General features: G+C 31.0%; 1 protein-coding gene across 1 annotated transcript in view; it reads right to left on the bottom strand.

Annotated features, from left to right (window-relative positions):
• Positions 1–1,208: 1,208 nt before the first annotated feature.
• LOC108904257 (PDZ domain-containing protein GIPC3) overlaps positions 1,209–22,637 on the bottom strand; it is a 31,824-nt gene continuing 10,395 nt past the window's right edge. The window contains exons 2-5 of the mRNA XM_018706733.1: positions 15,582–15,678; positions 4,883–5,016; positions 3,896–4,144; positions 1,209–1,674 (exon numbers count right to left, since the gene is read on the bottom strand). Of these exons, the coding sequence (XP_018562249.1) occupies positions 1,438–1,674; positions 3,896–4,144; positions 4,883–5,016; positions 15,582–15,678 (717 nt within the window). The 3' untranslated portion in view covers positions 1,209–1,437. The remainder of the gene's footprint in view (positions 1,675–3,895; positions 4,145–4,882; positions 5,017–15,581; positions 15,679–22,637) is intronic.

The following is a 22,637-nucleotide window of genomic DNA, read 5'->3' as shown; positions in this document are numbered from 1 at the left end:
TAATTAAGCATGGGTTCTTAGTAATCCATATTTTTTAGAACGAACACAGTGTTTAAATGTTTTTGGCATAATTGCAGGTTTTTAAAGCTCTCGAGTAACATTTAGATGAGGGAATAAAATTTACCTAACAAAAAAAATCATATTGATAAGACCAGTCAAGTAAAACATCCGGAATATATGTAAATTTTCTCTCAAATATGTAATCTTTCTGTAATTAATTTCGAATTACTTCCGTGTTTTTAACTTTTATTTTGCACACTGATCATAGATTAATATAAATGCCTAAAGATAGTAACTTTACTAATCACTGTTCCAATAATTATTACTGGTTTAGTGTGGATGGGTCACTTTTTCTTCAATTTTTTTGGTGTGATATCCATTAAATTTATCTGCAACATTCATCACCAAGTTTTGAGACTAGACTACATCCTGTTATTTGAATATTGTTTGAATGGAATAACTCTTCTATCTACTCGTGTATGCAAAAGTTCGGATTTTCTCACGGTTTGGTAGATAAGAAAGAGACATTTTTTTCTCTTTTAAGATTAATATGTAATTTTTGTCTCTAGAGATAAAAATTTAAATGTCAAATTTATGACTTTAAATTGAAATACTGAATTAACTAAATCTGCAACAAAATATATGAGGAACCTGTGAAAAATTAAGGGCTTGCAAAATATATAATTAAGAAGTTGTGAGAATTGAAGCAATTTTTTGATAGTCAGTTCTGCTTACAGGTACTAATTTTCAGAAAAATAGAATTTTGAATATAGCCAAACATATTTTATTTATAAAATATAAATTTTTATTTATAGATCTTGACACAGGATATCAAATAAAACAAAAGCTTTTGTTTTGCCACACCTACAGATGGGCAGCGGACATGGTGTTATGTACCTGCTGAGAATCATTTGTGGTGTATGTTCTTTGCAGGGGAACAGATTGCATATCAACTGCACTGATGCAACAGAATATGGAAACTTACAATTATTAATGATACTTACTATATATTTCCAAAACAGTATAATTCAGTACACACACACACGTACCAGTCTCGTGTTGGGAATTTAATTCTGTTAAAATCCAAGCAGAAATATCATCTCACTTTTTAATTTTTGGCAGGTATCACTTAACATACAGACCAGTACTACAGAGGACTGGTAGTTTTTCCCTAAATTTATCCTTATGTCTCGAAAAAAAACACGCACTTTAAATAATATAGAGCTATGGAATGTCTTTATTCTAAAAAATAATTATAAATATTTCAAGTTACTTATCTAGGATAAATAGACAAACACATGAAGGAATAAAACAACACTCCAGCGAGTGTAAGGCACTTAAAACGCAAAATTAAAAATAAAATGTTTGAATAATACTAATACAGAAAGAAAATATATTGCAGCGGAAAAAAAGGACTGGTAAATTCTGGCACGTCTCCTATTTTATTCTCCCATCCCTCGCGTCGGTAATGGCGCCCCAGAGCTCGATGATCAGTTCGTCTGTGAATTGGAACGCTTGGAGGTCGGAATCGTCCACCGCCTCAGCAAAATCCATCGAGTTCTGCTTGCCATCGGACATCTCCCAAATTTGCGTCGCCAGTTCGGAATCATTGATGCCCATGAAGGACTCCAGGATGTTGTTTATTTTCTCGATTCCGGCGTCGAGTGCGTCATCCTGCAAGAGATAAGGTCGTCATAAAACTGTAATTTAAAGATAATAGTACAACAGTTTGCGAACATCGTGACGGGGTATTTGCAAATTGTAAATACGTGTGTGTGTATGACTGAATCCATAATTAGATAATGTTTACATCATAGATAAAAATATAATACAATGTGGGGTTAATTAACAATATGCATATAGATACAAGCACACGAAAATTAAAAATGTGGTTATTTAAAATTAACCTACTTTGCCAGCAACTGTAACAAACTGTAATATACAGGGTGTTCCATTTAAGATGAGTCTTAAATAAGTGGTAATAGTAACAATTAACTTTAAATTCTATGTTGTCGTTCAATATTATTTTTAATGTAGGTGCTTCTTCTAATGTGACTCCCTATATATTATTGTCCTTTTTCAATAAACTGTTGAATGTATGGCTTGCTTTGATAATAATCAAAATAATAAAATAGAATCTAAATTGTACCGTTTCGGTATTATTTGACTTTTTTTTCGATCAACGTTTGCAGAATTCTGGAAATATCAAATATTTCTGCAATTGAACATTATAATAAGATACGGTTTTCGCCATTCATTCAAGCATGAAAAAAGCTATCACTGTATATTTACCTCATACATTTCAAAAGAAAACGCATATTTTATTATTTTTTAATGGAAGACTAATATGTTAAATTGACGCAGACAGATACAAAATTGAATTTACTTTTCGATTTTATTAAGAAATAGACCCCAATGTTGCATGTCTCTATAGTTTGCAAGATATGCTTATATTTATTATTGTTATTATAGCGGATTCTACACAATAATGGAATTTTCAAAACCAAAGTGAACTGGGACTAATATTAAAAAAATATTTACAAGAGAACCAATGGGAATTTATGTGTTTGTAATTTGATTCTTTCTGGGTCTTACTAAAAACCTTGTATAAAATGTAATTTTGGATTTCGAAAATCGAGATATGTAGTTAGGTTATTAGTTTTTTTTTTTCAAAAGACGCTTACCACTATTTTTAAATTGTTAGCAAAGTAAAAAGTCATAAAAGTAAAACAGTAAACAAAACATTGTATAATAACATAATATTGACAAAATTGTATTGTAACAGTTAAAATTTCCATTTTTTCTTAATTACTTTCGGGTAAAGGCCGGTTTTTTCAACGTTCAATGATTTTGGAAGTTTTATTCATCTAGTTCAAAAATGCCTACCATTTTGGTAAGCACAAAATCGAATACGTTTCTTGAAAATACAAATATGTACTATCAAATCCTTATAAATCCCCTCGAGGAAAAGTTAATGAAAAAGCCTTATCAAATCTATTTATGCGAAAAATATTGATTTGAAACACAGTTTTTATTATTTTAGATTGGAAAACAGCGATTTTATGAGGCATTCATTTTTTAACGCTATAACAGTAACAAACAATACGAACAAAAATTATTAGAATTAAATTTTACACCTACATGTTAAATTTAACATTACGTCCCAGTAAAAAAAAATATGTTATCCATGATCCAAAACTTGGAATTTCTAATGCCTGTAATCACGTTTTTATTGATATTTTCGAGGATGATGTAAATATCAATTAAAAAAAAGTACCGAAACGGTATGTTTAAAAGCCAATATCCATTTATTGAGACATTCAAAGAAAACAATATAAAAAAATGATAAAATACACTTACACAGTTACAAATATGTATGCCAAAATTGTTTGATTCCATCAGTTCAGTTGAAAAACAATGAAATGTCAAAAAAATTAGTATAACTTTTATTATTAATATTTTTTCGGTGTCTTATGATTTTTTCTAAGCGTGTCTGTGACATTCGATGCTTGACACAGGTTTAGATACATCTGTTGATAATTAATCGATACATAGATCAACATACATACTCGTAAGTCTCAACGCGAACAAGGCCCTTTTATCAATTGGAGATAATAATGTCAATCAAACTTTGATTGGAAGTTTATTCAAATTAATACCAAAAATGTTTATAAATCCTTATCAAAAGTTGTACACATACTTTAACAATATCTAAGAATGTAAAGACACAATCGACAAGTTAGTAAATACCTAATAAATATCTATGATGATCAGTTTGAACAGAGATTAACACGAAATTCAACCACGATACGTTAGTTAATATATTTTTGTATTTTTATGCAAGAATAGTCTTTTCATTAAAAAATATTAAATTTAATCAATTTCCTTTACTAACCTGCTGGCCGATTTCTGCCTGCCCTCCCGCCTTAAACCTTAAGGTTTCTTTTCCAGTGCCGTACGATGGTGCTTTTTTGCCAGTCTTCCCCGTTTTAGGCGCTATGCTCGTGAACCCGCTCTTGATCGGTTCTATCAACCTAATAGTAAATGTGGAACCTTTAGGGATATCTTTCAGCAGTTTGGCAACTTCGAAGTGCCTTTTGCCTACCATATCTTCACCGTTCAATTTTTCTATGTGGTCCCCGACCTATAACAAAAAATAATCTGGTTGGTTTCTCACTACCGTATAGTTTCTTTTAACTGATCCTGAATATCAGTGGACACTGATCCCCAACAAATTATAATATAGCTTTTTGTTTCTAGTCCAATTGAACAGTAAAATTATATCATTATTTAACTAAAATAATATAGTCTCTCAAATTAATAAAAAGATATAATAAATAATATAAAAAAACATATAAAAATAAAAACATATGAATAAAAGACAATCATATACAAGTATTTTGAAAATTAAAATGGGAATTTCTACATATTTATAAAAATTGTTTTTGAAACCAACTTACAAAAATACCAGTTGTTTTCTTAGTATTTTTGTTTGTAATTTAAGGGTATTGTTCTCATATCAGCTGAAATCAGTTCAAAATCAACTCGATAATTTAAAAAATGTCATCATTTCTACCGTTTATTTAAGTGCTGTCGACAATAATACAGTTATGACAAAAATGTTATTATTAATCACAGATTAGATAGTCGCGGTATACTGTTCTAAATTTTCAACTTTAATAACACTATTAAATATTTTAATGCATTTTGATTACTATTAATGGAGAAACCTTTATGTAAATGTCAACAAAACTGGAAATTCTACATTTTATGTATGTTTCTATCACTGACACATGTCTTATAGCTTCTTTGATCTATCTGCTAGGTATTTCAGTATTCAAAACGTTTAAAACATGCTTGAAAAATGCCATCAAGCTTTTACCTGTATATGTGGTATATTATGTATAACTGAGCCTTCTTTGATGCGTTTTATAAAAGCGTAGCCAGCGCCATTGTCTGTTATCGTTAGGCCTAATGCGTCCTCTGTTTTTACTAATTCTACTTCCTTTGGTCTACCTGGAAAAGAAAATGCAAATTGTAGTACACAGGAGATGGTGTCATTCTATGTATTTTTAATCTTTACTGTCATTGGGATCTGAGTCTACTAAATAATAGTATGCCGTCCCTTCCTCCGCACAAAATTCCAACTTTTGAGCTAATCCGTGCCTTCGGAAGAAGAGATAAAAATATTATTATTTAAATATGAAAACTTACAATAAAGTATTAATTTATTTTTAGAAATAAATGAGAATATTATTATATTTTCTTGATTTAGCTCAGGTTTTTATTTAATTTTCCTTGAATCGAATAACGAATTGCACTAATTTCAACGTCCTAATGTTTCTAAAGGTGCCGACTGCAATTTTTTTCATGTACAATATCGTCGGTAAATCAGTTCCACGAAATATTGACACTGACATCGATGCGAAACAGAGAGTAACTGTTGGTAATAAAGGACAGATACTTTCATTTCACACTTGACAGCTAGAACATAATTTCTTTTCTTAAATTCTCGTATTAAATAATTATCAGAGTTTGTTTCCACTTGACCAAAGAAATATTTGTTCCAAGGTTAACCAGGTATGTGTGAGGCGAGACTATTAACATGTTATCTTTAGTAAATGTTAAAACAGAAGATCGTTGATCTTGAAGTTTCACTATGCATTTTTTTAAATGCTCATATTGACATAAAAGTATGACTTTACTATAATCCGACGAAATTATATTCTTTGTAATTACTCCAGTCGATTTAAGTAGTTTGATCGTAAAAAATTATTAGTAGACATTTTATTTTACTCCAAAGAAACGTAACGAAAAAGACTTTCAAAAAGTTGAATATAAGTTGCCCTTTACATCTAATAAAGTACGACCTGCAAAACAGCGTTACACATAAATTGTTCCAGGGTCAGGCAAAAGCCGCTCGGGAATTCGCTCTTTTTGCATTAAATAGAGTTTATTTTTATGGTAATTTTAAAAAAGAGAAATCAAATACGCCTCTTTGTTCCCAAGATAACTTTTTATTATGTTAATTGTTAATAACTATTGGACATATCGGACCAGACAATTAAAGAAGGGTTAAACTTTTATTTTCAAAAAGTTTTACATTGATAGTTCATGTAATAAACGCCCTAGCAGTAAAAGTTAACGTTAATGAACAGCCTGAATGCGGGAGAAAGAGCGCAAGGCCCGCGCATGCCCGTGAACGCCGCTCTTGTCGCGAGTGAGTTTTTTGACTTGAACGTTTCAAATTCAGATTGTTTCTAAAATCCCGATCCGATACATCCAATACTTAATTAACGATTAACATAATAAAAAATATATATACTATGTATGGGGTACGTTGAAAGATGATGTTTACTCTGTACCAATTGAAGACAGAAATCAGTTGCAGAGAAGAATAATAGACGCCTGTGATAATCTCAAGCAGAGGCTACATGAAATCATCGCGGGGATAAATTCTTTAAAACGAAGATGTGAAATGTGTATTAATGCAGCAGGCGGGCATTTCGAACAACTTCGTTAGACGTTATGCAGCTGTAATTATTTTCAATAGTTTTATTAAATATTGATTACTGAATTGATACAGTAATTATTTTATTGTCGTTAATTCAACTGCAATTTGTAGGTCTATTGTAATAGTAATAATAAATAAATTTTACTTGAAAATGATAATAGTTACGAAAAACTTACAAGGATAATTTTTTGTCCCAAATTAAGCGGAGAATCCAAAAAATATTGTTTTTTAAATTTAAAGCCAGTGGCGTACTAATATATTTTTTTACTAAAGCAATGGAGACCCCTATTTTCTCCGTCACTGGTAAAGTAAAAAATTTGAAAAATTCTCCAAAGATCACACGTACAGTGCCAAATCATTTATAAAATGGGTGAAACCTCATCACCTACAGAAAAATTCGAAAAATATATTTTTTTAACGCGCTGTATCTCAAAAAGTAAACATTTGTCGGGTATAGTTTATTTAACAAAATAACATTATTTTTTGATAATGTATTGATTCTTGAAGTTTGATAAAAAAAGTGGACCACCCTGTATATCTTGGGAACAAAGACGCGTAGGTGATTTCTCTTCTTTTTTTAAAATTACCATAAAAGTAAGCTATATTTAATGCAAAAAGAGCGAATTCCCGAGCGACTTTTGTCTGACGCTGGGACAATTTGTTTATAACGCTCTTTTGCACCTCCTACTTTGTTAGATGTAAAAGGCAACTTAATTTCAATTTTTTGAAATTTTTCTTTTTCGATACGTTTCTTTGGATCAATTAGAACCTATATCTACGATATTAACTTCTAAAATTTAGATTTTCCAAATAGACTTTATTAATTTCAAATCTGCAACGAGTATATTTTGACAATCATGTGCACCAAAATTTCAGTATACATAATTATAATTCAGACCCACGATTTTCCATATCTTTAATTATATCACAGCATAAATTAATGGGTAAAAGATCTGAAACATATTAAAAAGAGTAAATTTTTCTCAGTTTTATGGGTCTAAATTTTATTTCTCCACGGAAATTGTTTCTTTGCATCTATACAGGGTGTCATAGAATAACGTATACAACGGAGGACCACAGATTCGTGGACTCAAAAGAGGCAGATTTAGGATTAAGAATTGGCAGGTACAATGACTTAAATATCAAACTGAGGGGTGGCAAGATAATGTATACATTTAAAAAATATTTTTTTGTACTCAAACCGCTCATTTATCAAAATTCTACAAGAGGCCCAAAATTTTCCAAATGGTATCACTTATCAAATAAAAAATAGTTGTCATTATTGTCCGAAAGAGGAAAAAGTTATGAACGGATATTATCACCATACATCAATTTTGTAGGAGTTTTAAAACACACTCTGAATAAGACCGAAATGTGTATTGAAAGCAAAAGTCCACACCCAAAAAATAATCAAAATCGAGGAATACGTATTCGAGTTATTTACAAAATTAAAAAATCTGCCTATTTTGAATTCACGAATCTGTAATCTTCCGTTGTACACGTTATTCTGGGACACCCTGTATATGCAAAACATACTTTCTACTTTGTTTCAATTGAAATTGAAAATTAGGTACTTCACTAATACGGATTATACAGAACGAACGTTGTTGTTGCGAGAGAGAAAAATGTTAATTTACAATAATTTGTTAACCACCGGAAATTAATATAAAAAAAAAATCTAGAGCTATCTATGCCTTTGTTGGTATTATCAAAGAAATCTACGACTAACAAGTCATTCCATTACAAACAGAAACATTGAAAAATGATATAAGATCTGTGACAGGAACAACAAAATATCTTCCAAATGGGACTACCAGAGATTTATAATTAATCTGAACTTTTTACCTTCCCGTTTTCGAAGTAATTGCAGGAAGTGGGTTGTATAATGCCCAGAGGGGACCAGTTTTTGAATACATTGCACAGATTGAAAATAAATTATGACTTCCTCAGTTCAAAGAAATATACAGTTACAGTCACTACAAAATGCATTCCGTACAGGTCTCAAATGTCTGTAGATTAACTAATTTTAGGTAATTTTAGACGTCCTTTTCTTGCGATCATAGCTTTTTAATGCAAATAAGTTCTGTATTTTGAAAATTACAATTATTCCTCTCAAAATTCTCATTATTCGTGCTTTTCTGGAGGTACCGCTATCCGATTCCTGCAAAACGTTCTCTCAAGATGGTATCCTCTCTTTGCCATATGCTGAGAAAGTCCTAATTACGTAGTTTAGTACCAGTTACGGCACATTATTATATTATTGATGTATGTAATGCTTTGGCAAGTTAAGATTTAATTAATGCAGAATGTTATCGTCAGGTTAAATCACTAGTGGGTTTACTTATTCCCATGACGAAAAAGAAGCATATGCGGTATGCTGTAGTAATGCTTTGGTGTACGAAACAAATGGTTGCTTAAATAAAACGTAGTTAATTATTTATTTATTCCGGAAAGCATGTACCGTATAAGCACCATTTAGCACCAATAATTTAATAATTTATTCGTTACAAGACAATTTATTTATTTAGCCTAATTAACATTATTAAGCTTAATTAACAATAAAGTTGCATAGCTTCTTTGTAAATTGTTCCAATTTAATGTAAATTGCTTATCGCCTAAGTGAAAAATAAATATATCTACTTTATTTTCTTTGGTGTTCCAAACCCGCTTTATTTTGAAGTAGACAGTATTCCGCCATAATACCCGGTTCCATGGTTGACTATCTTGTGTAAAATAAGGTTCCAGAAATGTTGTCTCATATTTATTAAATGTTTTCAAAGCTAACATAAAAACAAAGACAAATTTTACGCGACATTGAACAGAGTTGAGACTATATAGTTGAACTTGCAAAAAATCTAGTCTTCCTTTGCTGCTTTTCTGTACTATTTACAAGCACAGAATGTCGAATTTTGGTCCCAACTGTACTTAATCACTGTACTATTTGCTTAAGAAGTACTAGGTAGAACAACATGTATTTAAACGTTGTAAAGGTGGTATTTAGATACGGCAAAGCAACAGGCAGGGACTATCAAGGATTTCAAAAATATGCTAGGAACGTACCAGCTCCAGATAAAGGACGCTAAAGCTGATGCTCTTTCACTTATTTCCTTAGGAGCAGTCAAACGTGACTCCACAGGCCTTCTTCTAACAGTTTTAAATAGAGTATTCGATTAAATTCACAATATCTTCCTTTTACTTTTAAGAATGATAGTGCCATTAATAGCCAATCCTTACAGCTATGTTATAAGTTTAATATCCAGGAGAAATACTTTGTAAAATGTAAAACGTCCGAGAAATAGTTCAAATTGACGTTGAAATAAATAATTTGGAAATAGTTGGAAATATTTTAACTGTGTGACTATTTTAATAATGATTATTATTATTATAAATAGTAGTTATATGAACACAAGACTTGTCAACAATAAAATTCCAGAGAATTTTTCTTTTGCATGGAAGAAATTTGCATACAAAGGCTTAATATTTAACGGTAAATATTTACAAGATAGAGGTCGAATACCTTCAGGTGGTTTTTAACGCTGTCTGCAGAATTATAACTTTTATCGTTTAGACAATTTTTATACAAGGGACATACGAAAATAAATCAGTTTAGATCACCTTGTTCCAGTACAATTTTTTGCTGCTTGAACAAATGTGTTTTATTCCATTTTAAAGCAATTTATGAGACTTTTTTAAATATGTTGGCTACTTTCCTCCCAATATCGCGCTTTGTCAAGATAGCAAAATCACTCCAATCGAACCACCCCTGCGCCAAGCGGCCCCTCCCATACATTGTTATATTCTACATATTTTCATAACATCTAACGTTACACATTTCTAAGTTAAAAGAAATATATACGAAATTGATATTAATACTGAAAATATACTAAATGAAACTGAAAATTTATAAGATATATATGACTAACTCTTGTTTAAATAAATAAATAATAATATCCAATCACCTAGAAACTTATTTTAACTTTCACATTCATAAAAATAAATTTATTAGACAAAATAATACCAAAAGTAATAAAATATTATCGTTGGTTAAATTGACATATCTCGGTTGATTTTAATTGTACAAACTTCTACCAGGCACCATTTTAAAGGTCTTGAGCTTTCATTTGAATATGGCATTACATATACCTAAATTAACTCAGAAAAAAGTTATGACGAAAATCGTCAAAAAAGGACAAAAATTGGCCAAAAATCCAAAAAGTAGCCAATTTTGATCCAATGTATCTCGGTTTCTATTAGTAGGTACTTCTATAAAGGCTAATTTTAAAGGAAAAAATATTTACTTTTTTTCTGTGAAGCAATGCCAATACTTAACTCCTCTCAAAAAAAAGTTGTGGGCCAAAAACCAAAATTAAAAAAACGCATTTTTTCAGGTTTTTTACTCGTTTTTTGGGCATATTTTTATAAAAAATAAATTTTTTTGACTTCAAAAGGTCTCATTTCGACTGGAAATTCAATTTGCTACAACTTCTGTTGACAACTACAGTGAAAAAATGCATAGTTTTCGAGTAAAACTCAAAAATCTGAAAATACCACCTTTTTACTTCGTTCTCAAAAACGCACCCCTTTAAAAGGTAGCATTTCGCGGTTTTATTATTTTTTAGGGTCAATTGAACATATCAAACAATAAAATTTCTGTTACGTTGTAGTTCCTTTGTACTCTCTTTTTTTGACATAGTCAATAGCCTATAATTTTATATGAAGTGAAATGCGTATAATTAAACGAAATTTGTAAAATTAAAACTTTGTGCAGCTAAACAAAATTAACATGCAAGAATGCAGTTAACATATTAATAATTAATACGTGCTCTTTTGCATATTTTTTTAGCAGCTTAGACACCTCTGGAAAGTGTTTTAAATGTGTTCAAGGTCGTCGTGATATTTTTATTTACCCAATGTTTACACATCACATTAGCTTCTTTATCATATAGCACGTAATATTTTTACAAGAGATTTGTGTAAAATAAAACTTGCTTTCACAATAGAATGTTGGAAGTTATACAAATGTGAATAGAATTGACAATTAATTATACTATTATTACTATTATTATTAAACGCCAATAGTTAAAATACATGATATTTAAAAGTGTATTTCTAATTTTTTCTGGCATTTTTCTTTGATTGGGTATTTCCGCTACACCTGCAATGAAAAAAATTAATAATAAACAACCCTTCTAGCCAAAAGAACCAGTCGAAGGGTTGACTATAAGTTTAATTTTGTCTAACTAGAAATTTCTCACATTGAGAAAATGGACAATTCTTCACTATAACACATTACAACAATTACATGTGATTAATTTCTGAACCTTGAATCTATTTCAGAAGTTATAACGACATTGTCTAATGTACCATATATGACACTCTGTGTGTATGTATCAATTTTATATACTCATGTAAACCTGAGGTCTGTCTAACTGTTCGTTGCAATTTTAAGCACATATCAACGTTTAACAACCGTCGAAACATAAAATCCTTGAACGCTAAACAATGACAGCACCTACTTTGATTGTCCTGTTACTGTTTTGTGTTACATCAGAGTGCACCGGAATTACTATTTGTTCGCAGCCAGATGTTCTTATATGTAACACAATAATTATTATTAGATTATTGTATCGACTTAAAGTTCGACACGACCTTGTAACTAATTTTCATATCTACTAATACCAGCGAATGTATAACAATGAGAAGCACTCAACGGCTCCTTTGATATGATTTGAATTAGGAAACGTCGTTTGTATATCTCGCGGCAATTGCTCATGACAGAAAATATCGCATGACAGGTTGATGATGCGTTACGAATAGTTTAGCCAGTTTATAAAAGAATATGAAATATAAATTAGGCTCTATTATAATTAAAATTAAAAAAAGGAGATATAAGAACACATAGAATGTTACCAGTGGCGGCTGGTGCGGGGGGTCTCTGGGGGGCACCTCCTTAGAAACTTTCATACCAAAAAAATGAAAGTGTCTATAGCGGTGGTCATGGTTACCGTCACGCAGCAGTGAAGGACGGAGTGGGAGTAACGCATATTTACTATGCAGTTTGGGCTTTGTTTAGTCCGACCGTAACCAAATAGTAGCTATTTACGGCTTTTTATCGTATTAAAGTTATTTGTGCAGGTGTGATGTTAAAATGTTGTACTTACTTATTGCTTTTTGTCTGCTTTTTAAAAGATCGTAAAAGTTTAAATTGATTGTAGAAACAGACTAACAGTAATGCTCTCTATTTAAAATTAGTGTGGTGCGAGAAATACCGAACTTTAATGGAAAAGTAATTGAAAAGTTTATTTCGGAAAAATCAGAAGAATGGACTTTCACTATAAAAAATAATGTTAACACATTTTCCCTATATTTCAATAGTACTTGAAATAAAACTGCCCAATTATATTTAATTTATTTTTCAATTGACAATTGAATTCCTTCAATATTACTACACATTTTCCAGATGTACTTTAAAATGTGTCATTTATATTTCAGAAAATGTATTTCAGAAAAAAATTCAAATTAGTCAACTTGAAATCCATTAAAGATATCAGAATGTTCTTTATAAGTAAAGTATGATATTACATATATGTACAGGGTGTAACTAAATAAGTGTAAAACATTTAAGGGGGTGATTCCTCATCGAAAAAAAGATAGGATCTTTCATATAAAGAAACTTCATTGGAGCATCCCTTGTTAAGATACAGCCCCTTAAAGGGGGTACATAAAATTTGTTTAACAATTTTTTTCACAAGCACTAAACAAGTTACAATATTGAAATTAACCTGACATTTTCTACTACCAAAAAGACACTTAGCCAGTAATTTATTTGGTTTACCCCATGGTAGTAAGGGGTGGAAAACGCAACCCCTAAAATTTATTTCCAACGTAATTTTTTGTCTTATTATTTTTTTACCATTTAAAAAATTATTTCCGATAGCCTGTTTCATTCTAAAAAAAAATGTCTCTTGAATTTTTTGCCCAAATTAAACCAGTTCGCAGTAAAAAATTATTTTACGAACAACTACAGAGATACATCGTCATAAATGCGGACTGGATTTACTGTTATTTTGTAGTTACTACCTGCATTAAATGATTAAAGGGGAATAATCAAAACTAATTTAATAATAACAAAACATACAACATGTAGAAATCATAGTAAATGTTCAATATGTCTACCTTCAGACATTACGCATGCGTCTAGACGTCGGCGCATTGAGCCACGTATTCGCTCAAATATTCCTGGAGTCTCTCTAATTACCCTGCACGCATCGATAATGCGGTTTCTTAAGTCCTCTACATCGCGAACAGGAGTACGATAAACCAAATGCTGCAAATGGCCCCAAGTAGACAAATCCAGAGGATTGAGATCCGGGGATCGAGCGGGCCAATTCTGTGGTCCTCCTCGACCTATCCACTGATTTGCATATGTTTCAGTTAAATGCTGACGTGCTACTTGACTAAAATGGGCGGGAGCCCCATCATGCATAAAAACCATATCCCTTCTGACGCCCAAAGGAACTTCCTCCAGCAGTACGGGGGGATGCACTTTTCTTAAAAATTGAACGTATGCCTCACCATTTAATCGAGGAGGTAGAAAATGAGGCCCAATTAAATAATCCCCAATAACTCCGACCCACACCTTAAGAGAAAACTGTTCTTGATGGTTAGTTTCGACAATAGCGTGATGGTTTTCATCAGCCCATATGTGGTAATTATGAAAATTAATAATCTTGTCCCGAGAAAAACTACATTCGTCTGTGAATTCGATCGTCTTCAGAAAGTCACGATTTCTTCTAATCATTTCCAGCATCCAATTGCAAAATTCAAGACGGTTCGGAAAGTCTCGCGGTAACAGTGCCTGTACTCGTTGCAGATGGTAAGGGTATAAGAGATGTTCCTTTAAAATTCGAAATACCGTCATATGATCAACATTTAGCTGGAAAGCAATCTTTCTAGTACTGGTAGTAGGTTGTTCTTCTATCAAATTAAGTACTGCTGCCTCAAGCTGTGGTGTTCTTACTTCTCGATGGCGACCACAATCCTGCGTTCTTTTGTTGAATGAACCATATTCACGTAATCGTTGATGAAGTCAGACAAATATTCTATGTGAAGGATGCTGCCGTTGAGGATACATTTCAGCATATCTTGTAGAAGCTTCTAACCCATTCCCCTGCGACAGACCGTAAACGTAATGCATATCAGCCATTTCCTCATTTGTGTATGCCATTTTAATAACAAGTGAATTATTAAAGTAACAAATTAAGAACAGAACAATACACAATTAGTATTACTTCAATTTCAAAAATTTACAAACTGACAGCTTGATTCCAATTTAATTGTCAGTATCGCTAATGGCGGCCTACTAGATAAATTAGTTTCGTATTTTCGTTTTATGGCGATATGTATCTTGTTCGTAAAATAATTTTTTGCTGCGAACTGGTTTAATTTGGGCAAAAAATTCAAGAGACATTTTTTTTTAGAATGAAACAGGCTATCGGAAATAAATTTTTAAATGGTAAAAAAATAATAAGACAAAAAATTACGTTGGAAATAAATTTTAGGGGTTGCGTTTTCCACCCCTTACAACCATGGGGTAAACCAAATAAATTACTGGCTAAGTGTCTTTTTGGTAGTAGAAAATGTCAGGTTAATTTCAATATTGTAACTTGTTTAGTGCTTGTGAAAAAAATTGTTAAACAAATTTTATGTACCCCCTTTAAGGGGCTGTATCTTAACAAGGGATGCTCCAATGAAGTTTCTTTATGTGAAAGATCCTATCTTTTTTTCGATGAGGAATCACCCCCTTAAATGTTTTACACTTATTTAGTTACACCCTGTATAATAGGCATAACCAAAAAAATATACTTACAACAAACAAATTGTTTCTCAGTGTAGCATGAATATAAAGCAACAAAATGTCAATAGTATGACTAATATGAAACACAAATGAAGTCTTGTGAAATTAAATTTATTAAATTGAAATTAAAATGGCGCTTTCTAAAATATTACAGATTGCAATTCTGTAGTGGACTGCCAAGAATTAAAGTAAAAACGTGCTCAACTTTACCTCTCCTATGTGCAAATATAAAATCTTCTAATCCTATTTGTCCGCCTAATAGTTTTTTCATATCAATTTTGTATGTGTTGAGTGTGCAAAATAATATCTGAAACAAAAGAAAATAAATTGAAATATACACGTCTTGGAACAGGTAATAATTTGACATTAACAGGAGCAATTATACTATTTACTTTTGTCATTTGGAACATTTCTTATATATTAACGGTAAAACAAAGGATATTTTCCCTCACATTACTTTATCTATCACTAATCAACGATGCTATGAATATGTAAATAGGCAACATAGTACCTAGTTTTTTATAAACTGATTTTTAAAATAAAGTCAGTTCAGCTTAAACTTTATTGCGATATAAATAAGAATAAATACATATCACGAAATTTCGTAACAAATTTACGTTTATCTGTTATTAGTATTAGTGAAACGACATCCTGAGCTACAGAACTAGGTACCACACTGACCTAAATAGTTTCCAAATGTAGAGAGAACAGCTCTAGATTTTGGAGTGTAGGTTAAACGGGTAATACAATAGAACTCGAGAGATTTTACTTAAGGACAGTGCTAATACCTAATGTAGTTTTTAATATTTTTCTATATCTAAAAATATTGTTCTTTTTTTTTGGATAACAGACCAAAACTATTTATTAAGTACAGAACTTCGCTTCTTTTTTATTAGATAAATTATTGCAAACTTAAAAAAGATTGCCATCGAATCTGTAACACAAACACATTTTAATTCTAAACAATTTTTTTTTGGTTTGTTATACGGAGATAAAAAATGAAAAGGGGTGATTTTTAGATTTTTTTTAAATTATTTCGTATAATGTGTGTCCATTTTGAAAACACCCTGTAGGTATATTCTTATTAATCCAGAGCTCCCTCATTTATATACGAACAGCTATTGAAAAATGTTTTTACGTCAAACAAAATACCCAAATCAAACCGCATTTAATATAAATAGTTGGTTGGGCTCTAACCAAATAATAGTTTTATGATTTTCACGCTTGTATAGTCAAGAGCAGATCGAGATGCCCACAACGGCGTCACGTTGAAAACCGCAGTTTTTTGTGGACATGAAATTTTAATAACGTTGGTGGCAATGAAATGGAAAGTCACATGCAAAAAGTAAGAGTTAAACGATCTCTTCTGTAGCGGAACAAAATCATGATTAATATTCCAAGACTTGTCGGTATATCGCAAAAAATTGTATGTCTGTAATTTGTTTTTGTTTGTATATATATTTGTTTGTGGAGGAATATTTAAAAAATGGTAAAACGCATTTTCAGGAGATGATTTCATTTTTGTATCTTCTGATTAATGCAGTACTTTTAATCCAATCTGGAAAATAGCATATGAAAAGGACTATAATTTAGAATATAATTAGAATTTGCAACGCAATATTACAAGGAAAAAGAACAAATTCAATAAAAATATAACAATAAGTACTTCAAGTTTTTTTCACTATTATTAAAAATGCGGATATACATTTGCACCACAATCGTTGTTATACTTTATATTAATAAAATATTGCATAATTTGTACGTAACATTAAAACACTAGTGCACAGAAACGGCTAGGTGCTAGGTATATAAGGAAAAAGAGTTAATATATGTAGTAGGTTGCTATTTAGCTCTATCAAAATTGGAAAAACCCATCGACTTATTCAAATTGTCGTTTAGTTCTGAAACAATGAACAGAAATAAACTACATTATCGTGAGAACGTGAACAATAACCAATTATTTTGTGTTACAGGTTTGTTATAAAACTGTAGATAAAATAAGTAAGTAGGGAACAATATTTTGATTGTTAAATTATTTAAAAACCATAATCAAGTAACACATGGCAAAATAATATGAGCAAACTTATCGTAGCTACAGCTGCGGACTATAAAAAGTTTCCAACCTAAAACTTTTTATCAATGCCATTATTTGTTAGTATTTGTTCTTATTTGTTTGGATATTTTTCGGCTGTAAAAAAAACAAAACAAACCCCTACACTAGTCATAGAGCAGTGAAAGGTTGTTTTTATAAAACTATGAAATCTCAATCTCTAACCAAAAATAAAAAACACATCAGTTCACTTTATGCACATTCCGAAAATGGATCTAGGTACTTTCATTTCCAAAATTATAACTGACGTACCTTTTTAATAAGTTTGACAGTTTAAATTACCTTAAACCTTAAAAAGTCTTATTTTATTTATGTATATCAACGTATTAACAACTTATTTATGGTGCTTCGTTAGAAATGTACATTTCTTTTTTTTTTCTCTCCACTGACGAAATATTGTTTTAAACATTCTCACCAAATTTCAGCTCTTATAGTTTTAATTTTTAGTACCCGCTATTTGAGTTTAGGTCGAGTTACAATTTACCGTATCATGAAAATTTTTTGTTGGTTGCTCCTTTTCTCGACTCATGCAACATTGAACTCTGCTTAATTCTTTTAGACAACTTTTGCGAGTCACAGCCATCTATTACCGCCCCAACAACAACACGCCTTGCATTTCAAACATTTAGCATATATTTGACCTCTATAACACTTATGTGACAACATCGAGTACATTAAAGTTTGCACTGTATGCGATATTCAAATTTTATTATTAAGAGCAGCCGGATACATGGTGCGGTGAGTTTCAGGATATGCTTATTACTGTGCAGATGGTTTTGTTCGGCTAGACCTAGGGCTCCAATCGACGGATTAATGGTGAACACGGATCCCTATGTTTGTATACGAGTAGGTTCAGCACAAAGTAGCTATAAAAACTTCGACGAAAATTATTTTTATCCCAAAAGCGAGTACAGATAGTCCCACAAAATTTGATAGATACAGATTACTGCATTTAGTGATTACAGAAGTATACTAGCAATGAACACAGTCAGTAATATACAGGGTTACAACTTTTTATTTGTCCAAGATAAAGAAATGGTTAAAAGAACAAAAATGTGCTAAATTTTATGCTGATCACGAATTCGTTTTTAAATTTAGCAAATTCCGAATACTTCCGACGATATTCGAAGTAAACCAATTTTATGGTACGTATTTCTTTTTTTAGTCGTTTTTTATTTGTTTTTCATGTTTTTGGACAAAAATGTGGAGTCTGATGATGTGAGGAATTGATTTTTGCTGTCAGTATTAACGTACCTCTAAAAATGTGTGCAAAGCGGTAGTTAACTTTTTTTTCTTTTATGGGCCATATTGAATTTTTGCCTCATTAAAAAAGGAGCATTCTCTTTACACCGATGCGTAATTTATGGGGGTTTTCATAAATAAATAGCCAACATATTGAATATAATTTTAATTTTAATAAAAAAGTCAAGTACTTAGCCATGCGAAACATTTGATTTTTTCTATAAATTAATTTAATATTTCTTATTTTTAATACATTTTGTCTCAGCAATCTTTATTTACATAACAACGAAGGTTTGAAGTTAACTAAACTCGGCATTAAATTTCTAGCACCCTGTATGCAATTAAGCCACTTTGAAAGTATGGATGGGAAGCTTAGGGGCCTAGGGGTCATCCCCCCTATAAATGTTGTTGCTTTATCTTTCTTACTATAAAATACACATGATTTCCATTTTTTGAAAAAAATTAAATATCTCGAAAACGGTTAATTTTAGGAATAGGGAAACTTCATAAAAGTCCACCTAAAATAACGTGGAATCCAAAATTGCAATAATATATAGGGTGTTCCATTTAAAATAAGCAAGTTGATGGCGACTTCCGGTATAACCGGAAGTGGTACGTGGACGCCATTATTTTAGCTGAGAAGGGCATGCCCGAAAATCCGGGATCCCAAATTTTCAAAATTCAGATCGAAGTAGTCTCTGAAATAATTCTAATAGGCCGTCACCGTGAGACACCCTGTATAGAATATCACGTACGGTACTATAAACATAATCACACCCTGTACTACGCTTTTAAGAAACTATTAACACATGCATTAATCACAATTATTGAGTACCTTTACAAATTTGCTGGACAAAATGGGAAAAATACACTTTCTGATGTTTACATGTTCTCTGCGATCTTGAAATGCAAAAAATGAAAGGAAGTTGCTCTAGCGTTACGCTTATCTCTCCCGGGATGGACCTACTTGTTCTATCGTTGTCTCACTAAAAGTGTCATTTCTTGTCTATAAAATGCCAGCTTTACACCATATTATTTTTCTTCTCCAAATGGCCGAATTATATAACCGGTTTTCCAAATAAATTGAATCCCCTCGAAAGCAGTGGCGGATTTAGACAGGGGGCGCGGGTGGCGCGCGCGCCTCGCTGAAAATTCCTAAACAAACCAGGTTCAAGGATGAATCAATGAAGTGCTTTTGTTTATACAAATTAGTTCCCATTAATTTAGACAAAATAAATGGCTTTGGAATTTTAAGCAGATTTTTTGAGCTTATCTGTGAACAGTACTCTGTATGATACTTTTCAATGAGATTTTATCAATCAAGAGTAGTCCTAGTTATGGCGAATTTAAAGAAATAAATAAAAGCATAATAGCATATGATCATTGCAATGAAAATTCTTATCCTATCATGAAATCTTTATTGAAGCTGCTCTCAACACTTCCGATTTCTGTTGCACCAGTAGAGCGTAGTTTTTAAACATTACGAATTCTTATGTCATAGATGAGATCAAGAATGACTGAAGATCGTTTAACAGGCCTTGCACTTCCCTATATTCGTCGAGACATCAACATAAATATAGATGACGATGACGTTATAAATCCTTTTGCAAAAACCAAAACAAGAAGAACTGATTTTCTTTTATAAAATTAATCTTTTATATTTAGATTTATCTTGTTAAATATTTCTTTTCTGTATTAGTTTAATAATTGTATTTTTATAAACTATTTATAAAAGCAATTAGTTTGTTATATATAATATGACAGCTATAATTATGAATTTCCTTATTGTTTAATAACGATTTTAAAAATTTACTTTAAAGAGTTGCAAGGCAATATTTTTTATTACTAATAATTAATATTTTTAAATTTTATAATCAAGTATCTATCTGAGTAAAGATGCTATGTCAATATTATTTCTATTATCATTGTGATTATTCCACAAGGCTCAGTCCTGGGCCCAATTTTATTTCTTATTTACATAAATGATCTCCCTTTTTCTGTTGGTGTGGATTCTTGTTTACTATTTGCTGATGACACAACGCTCTTAACTAGAGATACTATAAAGTTGCATATTGACAGATTCTTTCAAGCAGAGAATTGGTTTTCTTCTAATATGTTGAAATTAAACAACATTAAAACTCAAAATCTGTTATTCTCTTCTGACAAATGGATATCATCTAGTAATGCCAAGCTGCTTGGAATAATACTCGACACCAGACTTAATTTGTCTTCTCATGTAGACTATATTTGTTCCAAATTGTCATCTCAAATATTTTGTTTACGCCAGCTTAAACACTGTCTTTCTTCAGATGCTATTAGAATTGTGTACTTTGCTATAATACATAGTCGCCTTACTTATGATGTTACAATGTGGGGTAACTCTGCCACTGTCAATAGAGTATTTTCACTACAAAAAATGGCAGTTCTTATTATAGATGGAGCGAAATATGGTACTCCATGTAAAACATTATTTATAAAACATCAAATTATGCCATTGCTTTGTATGTATATATTTGAGACACTATTGTGTATTCATAAGAATTTGGATAATTTTTTCAAACATTCTGATATTCATACTTACGACACCAGAAATGCCAAAAACTTGATAAATCAGTTTTCATGGATTCACACCACAAAACAAAATAAGTTAGATGTAGAATTATACAACAATTTTAAATATTATTTTAAAAATTGTAATATAGATGTGTTAAGTTTTAAAGAGTTTTACAAATTAACTAAAAATTTCCTTTTGGAACATTGTTTTTATAGTGTAAGTGAATTTGTTAAAACAACTAAACGTCTGTGACTATACATGTACTTAACTATGTATATAAAAATGGTCAATAAACTAAACTATTATAAATCCTAGATCCGCCGCTGCTCGAAAGGTGTCTCTAACATAATGATTGCTGCATTTACAAGGCATGCTATAAATTAATTTTGTTTAAATTTTTAACATCACTATTAGGGCGCATTTTTGGCAAAAATGTCCTTAAAGTATTGGTTGTTTGAAAATCTGGTCTAATGCTAAATTTGTTATTCATTCTCCTTAATTTTCCCAATAATACGGGAATGTGTAGAACTATATCAATGCATTCCTTGTGCGATGTGATATATTTTTTATGTCTTTCAATAACTCTTATTTTTTTTTCCTGTACGACAAAATACCTAAATAAATAAAGAAAAAACTAAACTATGCCACAAAAAGTAACTTCAAGCCCCGCCTCAAACAATAACAATTTTTTTCATACTGTACTGTCGTAACAAAGTATACAGAGCAAGTTAAAAAGTCACAGGCGTAGAAATTTCGCTTTAAGGAAGGAGCTTCCATCTACGCTAATGGAAATTGAAATGCAGAGTTACTAGCATCGTCTTATAAGTACGAAACACAGGAATTACAGGTTTAAACTTTGTGGAACTGGCATTATTCATTTTTGAAATATTAAAATAAATTATAACGGTTCTGAATCAAAGTTTATATAAACTTATTTGGTTATTTTTACCTAGGAACGAAATGTTGTGCATTTCCTCACGGAATATAACCAATGTTTTTTGTTGATATAAGTTGACGTCATTATCTAATAACGCTTTGTATAAAATCCTTATCAATTTATATACACGTATTTCTTACGTCTCTCATATAAAAAAATTATACAGTTGCAATACATAACCTACTCCAGTTCTTATATCTGGCAATAGTTTCCAATTCCATGCAAAATTTGTTTTTCAATTATCTATTCTTATATTAACGAAACTAAATGTGCATTTGAATGTTTTATTTCCACGGTGGAATAGGTATAAAAAACCATTTTTAAACTTTCCCTCACATCAACTAAGTCTGTTTTACAAATTACTTTTGTTACGTTTCCAATATGCATAGTTTTTTTACCAACAATTAATTGCTGCTGACACAG

Source organism: Anoplophora glabripennis, unplaced genomic scaffold (assembly GCF_000390285.2).
Source record: "Anoplophora glabripennis isolate ALB-LARVAE unplaced genomic scaffold, Agla_2.0 scaffold46, whole genome shotgun sequence".
Lineage (NCBI taxonomy): Eukaryota > Metazoa > Arthropoda > Insecta > Coleoptera > Cerambycidae > Anoplophora > Anoplophora glabripennis.
Note: the sequence above shows the minus strand (reverse complement) of the source record. Positions and strands in the feature narration are given on the sequence as shown.